At 59.2% G+C, this 9,034-nt stretch overlaps 1 protein-coding gene across 4 annotated transcripts; it reads right to left on the bottom strand.

Annotated features, from left to right (window-relative positions):
• Positions 1-1,172: 1,172 nt before the first annotated feature.
• ARL9 (ARF like GTPase 9) lies at positions 1,173-8,841 on the bottom strand. Of its 4 annotated transcripts, none has more exons than XM_089778192.1 (4): positions 8,771-8,841; positions 5,177-5,345; positions 4,048-4,223; positions 1,173-2,526 (listed from the first exon to the last, which is right to left on the bottom strand). In XM_089778192.1, the coding sequence occupies exons 2-4, from the start codon at positions 5,190-5,192 to the stop codon at positions 2,347-2,349; spliced, it is 372 nt and encodes a 123-aa protein (XP_089634318.1). In that variant the 5' UTR covers positions 5,193-5,345; positions 8,771-8,841; the 3' UTR covers positions 1,173-2,346. The 4 variants fall into 4 exon arrangements, with proteins under 4 accessions (XP_089634318.1, XP_075785328.2, XP_075785329.2 ...); XM_075929213.2 differs by lacking the exon at positions 8,771-8,841 and adding an exon at positions 8,458-8,639; XM_075929214.2 differs by lacking the exon at positions 8,771-8,841 and adding an exon at positions 8,149-8,166.
• Positions 8,842-9,034: the final 193 nt, after the last annotated feature.

Below are 9,034 nucleotides of genomic sequence, written 5' to 3'. Positions count from 1 at the left end.
CGCTTTTGTCTTCACTTGGGGCAAAGGGCGGGGGAACAAAGTCGCAGGGACGTATTATAGGGTTGCCAGGTGTCCGGTATCACCCAGATAGTCTGGGATTTGTGGGATCCATCCGGTAAAAAAACCCAGGAAATATCGGACATGTGAAATGTCTGGTATTTCCTGTTTCTATCAGCCGAAAGCCCAGAGGGGAATATTTTCCGCTGCCGCATCTGGTGGGGGCGGGGGAGTGAGGCGCGCGGCAGAGTCGTAGTGAAGGGGGATAGGAGGGGGCACTTGCCAGGTGCCATGCTAGGGGGGCGCCGGGCTGGGGTGGGAGCGGAGCGCACGCTGCTCTTGCCCACGTGACCAGCAGAGACCCGGGAGCTGGCCACGTGACGCCTCCCTCAACACAAGCTGTGACCAACCTGCGGCTCGCAAGCCACTCCTGTGCCCCCCCCAACGACCCCCGCCGGCTCCCCCGTGCTTACCGGGTTGGAGCAGGGAGCTGCAGGGATTTTTAAAAACGATGGCCAAGATGGCAGCCGTCTTAAAGGGGCAGCCTCCTTTGGTCTCCCCCCCCCCTTTTTTTCCCCTCCACAGAATTTTTTCCTGGTGTTTTTTTTGGGGGGGGGGGGGAGGGTTCAGTATTTTTTGTTAAACCATCTGGCAACCCTAGTATCCGAACACGATTAAAGCTCCGCTCCGGCCGGCCGTGCGTGGAGCCAGGGAAGACCTATCTGAGGCCAGCTCGGCTCCTGGAGGGAGCTCGGCGCTCTGCAGGTGGAATGGTGGGGCTGCAAGCTGGCCCAGATGGAGTTTGGAAATGAATGTGCTTTCAGGGGGTCCGGGGGGAGGGCGTCCCCTTCCTTTTCTGGGCCAATCAGCAAACAGGAGGGGTCCGAGCACAGCCCGAGGGTGAGGCCGCGGCCTGGCCCAGGAGATGTGTGTGAGGCAGAGGCAGAGGTCGCTGGAGAAAGGGAGGGGGAAGCTAGGGCAGGCTGAGAACGGTACCTGGGGCTGCAGGGAGGCATTACAAAGGAGGAAGCCTAGAATCCAGATGGCTGTGAAAGGGCCGATTGTGACATGAACAGAATGTAATAACCCCTCACACTAACTCTGCCGGAGCATGGGGAGGCGCTGGGGTGACAGCTAAGCCGTCTGGTCAGAGAAAAGAAACCCCCACACGTGACGACGCTAAAATGCTCTGCTTTATAGAACTGGTTTGCTGGCAAATGGAAAGGCTGCTGCTATAAAACCTTTGTGCAGTGTCTGCTGTTACAAAACCTTGGCTTGCTATTTCCAGCATGTTCTTACTAAGGAGGTCCACTCGCTAAAGAGACAGTGGCAGGATGAACAGAATCCCAGTGCGTTCCTTACCTGTAAAGAACCAAAGGGATTTTGAAAATGTCATTCATTTCCCATCCTTGATACCGTTTACTTCTGGCATTGGACTTAGCTCAGAACTGGTCAACTTGCCCTGAAATAACTTTGTCCCTTAAACCAATATAGTTAAACTAACGCAAAGGGGGCCTGGCCAATCCTATCTGGTATACAAATGGCTTATTTCAGTTACCCTTAAACTGCTTCCCAGCTGAATCAATCTAAACGAAAAGAAGCCACAAACCAAGTAGGTGTCCCTACCACCTGTTGCACCAAGTTAACTAGACAGGCTGAAATTCATCCCCTTAAGTTATACTGTTGAAACGATCTTCAATAGGCAAAGAAACCTCAGACAGTGGCTTTAGCATCAGTTTCACTTCCTGGCTTTCACGCGCTAACGACAGCTCAGGCTTTCAAAGAGGCTTAGTGATTTTGGGTGCCCAATTTGAGAGACCTTGAAAAGGCCCCGTTTCTATAGGGTGACAAATGGCCACCCTTTGAAAAACAGCCTCCCAAAGGTGTCAGTGTGCACACTCCAAACCTGGGGCATCCAAAATTGCTCGTCTCTTCAGAACACCCTTGATCGTAGCGTGGAGCCTTCCCAACACGGTAGGGGAAGGGTGCAGAAACCACTGCCATTGGGATTTGTAAAACAGAAAAACAAACTAAAATTCAGGCTCAGCTCCACAACTGGTATAAATCAGGGCCATGCCACTGACGTTCATGAGGTTGATTTATACCTGCCTCAGTACGTCTAAACTCTATCTCCCATTAACTCGGTTTTACTGAAACACCCCCTGCCCTAAAAGTACTCCACAAGCTATTTTAACCCGCAACCCCTATCTAAAACCAGAAGCTCCTAACAAACCGACATTTCCGTAGAAACGCCACCCGCTAGGAACAGCAACGCCCCGTGTTTTGCTGGGAACGTGTGGCTGCGAGCAATGACACCGTATCCCAGCGCTGCTCCAAGGACAACGAGTGTCACTGAGCTTCTGAAACCAGCTGTGCGATCAGCTCCTTGGCATCCTTCATGCTGGAAGAGATCTCGGCACCATCCTCTGCCACGTGGGTGCCGATCAGGAACAGCTTCCTCTCGTCTCCCATCTCAGACAGTGCCAGGGCATCGTGAATGTCAGTGATGCAATATGCCCCCTTGAGATCCTGGCCAACAAAGACAAAACACCAGTGGGTTGCACCTCTCATAAGCACCAGCTGCACCATCCAGTCTCTGAGGCACAGGCGGCCCCACGTGGGGAACGGTCAGCGGACACGGGGAACCGAGGAGAAGAACGAACTTCGGAGCATGCACTGACTGGCAGTGACATCTGGCTCCCCAACCCGTCGGCCCCTGGAGAGTCTGGCTGGCTCCATTCTAACTTTTCCCTAGAGTGAATGCGCAGAACCTAAGGGCATGACCCTGTTTTAGGTTGCTCCGGTGTCTCTGACACCAAGGCCCATCCCCGAACTAGAGAATCGCCCCGGTACTGTGACCAGACTGTATTGCTGAGTCCACCCCCATCCAACAGAGCAACGGCCAGTCGCTAGAGACTCTGAGGCAGAGCAGAAGAAACAAACAGGGTTTTAATAAGGGCAAAGCATCTTGCTTTAGAAAAACCCAGGCAGTCTCGGTGGCATGTTGCTAGAATTCGGGTGTGCTTCCATTCCGGCGCAGAGCAGCCAAGGAACATGAACTTATTGTCTGTGTTTTAGTGAAGGGAAAGCTTCAGCTAGGAGAAGGAGGTCTAGCAGAGAGAAACTGTATCGCAGTGTGTGCGTGTTCCTTCAGCTACGCCCCCAACCTACACACCCAGACAATCGTTTGGGATTCACTACTGGAGGCTAGTAGGTAACAAGACGTAAATAGATAATTGGCCTCCAGGCCCTAAATTAAATCATTTCCCATGACACTGTCCAGACTAGGGATGTTCAATTCAGACTAATTAACTAGTGAAATAGTCGACGGGATTTCCATCTACTATGTGATTAGTCTATAAGGGCGCGTCTGCCCTACTGGGCTCTTGCTACAGTTCAAAGGCTCAGGCCCAGCAAGGAGCACAGGCCCAGCAGGGACCCCTCTGGCCCCATGCTCCCTGCAGCGCCCGAGCCTTTGAAATGTACAAGAGCCTCCCAGGGGCTCATGTAAATTTCAAAAGCAGAATCACAGCAGAAGCAGCAAGAGCAGAGACTGCTTCAGCCCCTGCTTGTGCTGTTTCCCCTGTGCCCCGACCTCCCTGCCCCACTCTGAGACAGTGCTGGGGGGAACAGGCTTTTAAGCCAGCTCCTGCTCCTCCCTTGCTTCCTCCCTCTCAGAGTCAGCAAGGGGGAGGGGAAGCGACTAGTCGCATTGCTAGTCGACTAGTCTCTCACATCCCTGGTCCAGACATGCTGAGCTCTCAGGTCCAAACTGTGGTGGGGGATTAGTCAGTTCTCCATTTTGGCGCGTGCAGTCCGCACACACAGTTTCACACCTGCAAACATGGGCACCCCCACTTAGGTCACGTGGATTTCTAAGCATCTGGCCTACGCTGTGAGTGCAAAAGCAAGCCTTGGATTATTTTCTTCCGCAATCGGAAAGCACAACATTGACAACCAGCTCCTGAGCCCCCTGGCCTTTAAAGAGTCAATGGTTTGGAGAGAGGCTGGTTTCCCACTGCACACTGACTGGTGCAGTTCCCCTTTTACCTGTTTATTGGCTAGGACCACCACAGGCAGGGTGGAGTCATTCTGGATCAGCTGATGGAGCAGCTCTTTAGCCAAAGGGAAGCGCTCATGGTCTGCTGCATCCACAACGTAGATCAGCACCAGAACCCTGGGCAGGTACATCTTCCAGTAGGACCGCAACGATTCCCTGCCGCCGACTGGAAGAGAAGAGCGGGGCAGAGCTCTCGGAGCAGCTACACGACAGGCAGGGTGAGCGCAAGCAATTCAGATGAGAGGCCATTCGATTGCATGCACCTCTGTTCTCCCGCACCGACCCCTACATAGAAAGGCCTCTCATCAAATTCTCATCTCCTCGGGATTCAGACGTTAAGCTGCCCTGTCTGCCTGGGCTCCTGGGGGAGTGTGGCCAGACTGCAGTCTCTCCCTGAAAGCATTTCTGCCAAAGCCCACATCCAGGTGCTTGCTCCTTTCTTAAGGCCTAACATTTTCAGACACCCCCTCTAGCACTGGGCATCTCTCGGTCTGGGTACTGACTCCCTACTCCAGTCGAGGCGCCCAGCCAGAGGCCTTCCGAAAATCCCACTGAGCTCCCCACAAGATCCTTGTACAATAGGTGAAAATCGTTATTTAGGACAAACGCCATCAGCCCCAGTGTCTTCTGCATTCTGAGTACAGCTGTCTCCAGGAGAGCTGCACCACTGCACCTCCCAACCTCACCCACCAGTAGCGTAACTGAGCTCAGCCTGCATGCCCCCCCGTTACCCTGTACGGAGCCCAGGAACTTGAGGCTGGCCTAAGCAGATGTTCCAGAAAGGCATCTGGCTCCAGGGCAGCGATGACACAAGCAGGAGCATGTGTCAGGTCTTCCTTCAGCTCTGGAGACATCACAGGTCCAAGCAGCATCCCCGTTTTTAATTCCGGGGACGTCCCAACCCTGCAGCTCCTGGCGCAGACTGACAGAGCGCCCCGGAGGTTCTCAGGTCTCGAGCTCTCGCATTGATTGTGTGCGTTGCAAACATGGGGGTCAAAGGCCTCACAAACGGTCCCTGAGTCCCGTTCCCCGCCCCGGTCTAATCATTCTTCTGAAAGCTCAGCTCCCACTAAGTCCGACGCACACCCCCAGGCCACTCGCTAGAAGGCAAGCACTTACTTTCTAAGAACTCCATCTTGGCCTCCTCTGTGTTGATGCAGACGGCGTTGATGCCCTCCGTGGATGCCGTGCTTCGCTTCACGTGGTTCGTGGCCAGCGAGTGGAGAACGCTGGTCTTCCCTGCTCCGTCCAGGCCCAGCACCAAGATCTGTTTGCTCTGGGGTTTCCCCTGGAAGTAAGAAGGCAGCGCATGCTCACTGGTGCAGCATGAAGCTGCTGAGGAGGCTGTGCTGCAGGCCAGGCTGCAGGGAATCAGGCTGTGATGCATTAAGCATTTTGTGGGGCTAGCAGATAGAGAAGCAACGGCACCAATTGCGCTGTGTGGCCACTAGGTAAGAAAGCCAAACCCAAGTCTAACTCCAGCAATACGATGGCATTAGGGGCCTGTGCCTGCACTGGGAATAGAAAGGGTCAGATATCTCCAGACTAGGCCCTGTCCTGTAGTTCTACGCTGCGTAACCCCCGACACCAGCGGGACTCAACGCGTGTGAACCGACACCACCGGCTCGGAGGCCTCCCCTTTCCCAGCATGGCAGTCGCTGTGCGGCAGAGAGCTCCCTCCCCTGCAAGGCGAGTCGGACGCCCGAGGCCCCGACAGGTTTGCCAGCCCCCAGGCCCGGCGCATGCCCCTGGCTGCCCCCTCTCTTTGCAGGCAGCCTTGTAGCCAACATCACTGTGCTCTGCGTGGCAAGCGCCCAAGGGAGGTAGGCGGATGTACGGGCCTCCCGCGTACCGGCCAGCCAGGACTCGGCTGTTCCGGGATAGCCCCACCGCAGCTACTGGACTGTTGCTCACGACTTGGTTGCAGCAGCAAGAACAAAGGCACGTCCTGTGCGGGAGCCTGGGATTTATCTGCCCGGCGGCTGGTTTGTTTTACCAGCTCCGCAGAGCTGGACAGGGCTTTCGCTAGCTGCTTGCCCCGCGAAGGAGCAAAGCAGAGGAGAGCCAGCAGCATTAGGGGCTGCTGCAGAGCTGCGGACCCCCAGCCTGTGTCGTGCCTGACTCTCAAGGGGGGTCGCCCCCCGAGATGGGATGTGGGGGGACTATGACCCAGACGGTTACACTAGAGCTCTGTGGCAAGGGTACCAGGCGCCGGCCTGGATCAGAGCCCTGTGCAGCACCCCGGGCAACTGCTGCAGGGTATTTTATTAAGGGGAGGCCATACCCACCCCCACGTCTGCTCTACCGCTAGGGCCTTTGCTCAGCTGCTCCTCCGACTAGGACCCCCAAACCCACCCCCAGCAGCTCCCGGCTGAGCAGCCCCGTGCGGCTCATTGCTCCCCCGTGCATGGTGAGGGCAGGCAGAGCCCCGCCCCCCGGGGACCCCTCACCTCCTGCGCCGGCAGGGCCCCGGGCACCCAGCCGCTCCCCCCCTGCTGCGCCATGCGGCCGGTCCCGGAGAGCAGCCCAGAGAGGCAGCCTGGCCACCCTCCACCCGCTGCCGCAGCGCAGCCCTTGCTGGCCGGGAGGAGCAGCTGCAGGGGCTCCGCGCCACCCAGGGCCAGGCCCCGAACGTGCCAGGCGCACGGAGGCGCCCAGTGCCATAGGGGCCCCCGGTGCCCAGTCCCAGTGCCACAGGGGCCCCCGGTGCCCAGTCCCAGTGCCATAGGGGCCCCCGGTGCCCAGTCCCAGTGCCACAGGGGCCCCCGGTGCCCAGTCCCAGTGCCACAGGGGCCCCCGGTGCCCAGTCCCAGTGCCACGGGGGCCCCCGGTGCCCAGTCCCAGTGCCACAGGGGCCCCCGGTGCCCAGTCCCAGTGCCACAGCCGCGGGCTGGCTTCGGTCGGGCCCGCAGCGGGCGCTACAGATCCCACGGCGGTTCTGGTCGACGCAGGGGATGAGCCACATCAGTACTGCAGAGCTGGGCCCCATCTGTAGTGGGTCTTGGGGCCTGGGACTCCAGCTGGGTGGACTCTGGTTTTCACAATGCTAGACTGGCGCCCAGTGAAAGCTGGTTTGGTGCCGGCTCTGAGCTCTCTGAGCCACTCATACAGCCACCAGCTCCACATCCCTCAGAGCGGTCAGACCAATGGCCCATCTCGCCTAGTGTCCTGTCTGCCGACTTTTCTTCAGCCCTGGATTTCGGTCATTAGACCCTCTGTGCCCTTTCTACCCAGCCATCGCTGGCACTGCTCTGCTGCCAGCGTTGCTGTTTGCACCCCCAGCTGGCTTGCGGATGCCGCAGCAAATAGCACAGAAAAGAAGGGAAAATTCACACTGGCTCCCCCACAGACCATGACAATGATGCTTAGACCCACATCCCCCAAGGCATTTTACACCTAACTCCCATTGCTTCCCCACGGATGCGGATCTCAGCTCTTCATTCCCAGCTCTCAGGGGTTTTACACGGGAAGGGCGGACGCAGCCTTGGCCCTGCTCAGCACAGGCAAGAGAAACGAATGATGCACGGACGGTAACAGCTGGCCTGGCAAAGCGGAGTCTGACTCCCTGTGCACTGCCCTGCCCGCCTAGGGAGACCGGCTGTCCCACTATTATCAGGAGCCCCGGATATCTGGGGCTTTGTCTTACATAGGACCCTATTATCGCCCCCACCCCAAATTTTCCTACTTGCCACCTGCAACCTAACAACATTGATGTAAACGTGGAAAACAGGCCTGTATCAACCCTGATGGAGCTCGTGTGGATGCGCTCACTGCTCCAGCTCCAGCACGCAGGGTGGCTCACGGCCTGCCCCGTGCGCTTCGTCCAGGAGAGTCAGGACGGGGCAGGGCTCGCCCGCGACCCTGCGCCCAACAGGCCCTTGGCCGGTAAACCTGCAAGGGAGTGGGGGGCTGGAGAGAGAAGCTGGAGCTTGGCTGCTGAGGCAGAAAGGAGGGACTGGAAGGGCCCTGTCACCGGAGTGCGCATTCCCGGCCGGGGGACTTTGTCACCGGCCAGGGAGGGATCCCACAACCTCCCTCCTGCGCAGGCATGAGAAAGCGGGCGAGCGCCTCACCCCCACTGCCCTGCCTACCCACTAAGCTGATTAGCCGCGCGGCCAGGCGGCCTGCCTGCCGGATCCCAGCCTGCCCGGGGCTTGGCAAATGGACGTGGCAGATGATAATCCCGCAAGCACCGGCCGCCCATGGCACTGTTCGCGTGCAGCCCGCAGCGCTGGGGGGGGCGGGGGGGGCTCGCCCGCAGCTGAGCGAGGCAGGAGCAGGACGCGCAGCCCTGGGCGGTGGCAGCGGGCTCGGCCCTGCTCAATGCACCGGGCGGGGGCCCGGGGGTCTCGCAGCCGCGCCCGGGAAGGGGCCCGCGGGCAGCTCCGGGCCGCCCCTACCTGCTCCCGGGCCGCGGCTGCGCCCGCCCGCGGCTCCGCCCGGGCCCCGGGGCTCCGGGCCAGGCAGCGCCAGGCCACGTAGGCCCCGCCCGCCCCGAGCGCCAGCAGCGCCGCGCCCGCCAGCCCGGCCCGCCGCAGGCTGCTGCTGCCCATGGCGGCTCGGCTCGGCGCGGCTCGGCTCGGGGGCGGGCCCGGCTGCAGCGTGACCCCGCCCCGGGCGCTGGGGCTGCCGGAGCCGGGGCGGGGCGCGACTCCCGGCCCCCCGGTGTCCGCCTTTCCCGGGACCCCGCCTAAGCCCGCCGCCCCTGCTCACTCGAGCGCCCCGCTCTGTGCCCGGGGGAGGGAGCCGCGTTCAGCGCCCCCTCGAGTCTTTCCCGATCATGTCAACGGACGGAAATGGCCTTTTCCGGCCAATTATTTTAATACCCCCCCCCCCCCGGCCAAAAATCAGAGCAGCCCCGCTAAATGGGAAGAGCCCGGCCAGGAAGGAGACCGGGATCGCCGGCGGCAACAGTGTAACCGAGTTGTAACAGGCATCGCTCCGGGCTGATTAGCAGGGTTATTAGAAGCCAGGCAC

Source organism: Pelodiscus sinensis, chromosome 4, assembly GCF_052426305.1.
Source record: "Pelodiscus sinensis isolate ZL-2025 chromosome 4, ASM5242630v1, whole genome shotgun sequence".
Lineage (NCBI taxonomy): Eukaryota > Metazoa > Chordata > Testudines > Trionychidae > Pelodiscus > Pelodiscus sinensis.
The sequence above is the reverse complement of the archived record's forward strand: the minus strand, read 5'-3'. Positions and strand labels throughout refer to the sequence as shown.

Bases quoted from the DNA above. Each gene is read 5' to 3' on its own strand.
- ARL9 (XM_075929213.2), bottom strand. From the start codon at position 8,610: ATGGGCAGCAGCAGCCTGCGGCGGGCCGGGCTGGCGGGCGCGGCGCTG. The intron at 5,346-8,457 runs GTAGGGGCGGCC...TCTTACTTCCAG, and splicing joins CAGCCGCGGCCCGGGAGCAG to GGGAAACCCCAGAGCAAACA. The intron at 4,224-5,176 runs GTAAGTGCTTGC...CTTCTCTTCCAG, and splicing joins CAAGATGGAGTTCTTAGAAA to TCGGCGGCAGGGAATCGTTG.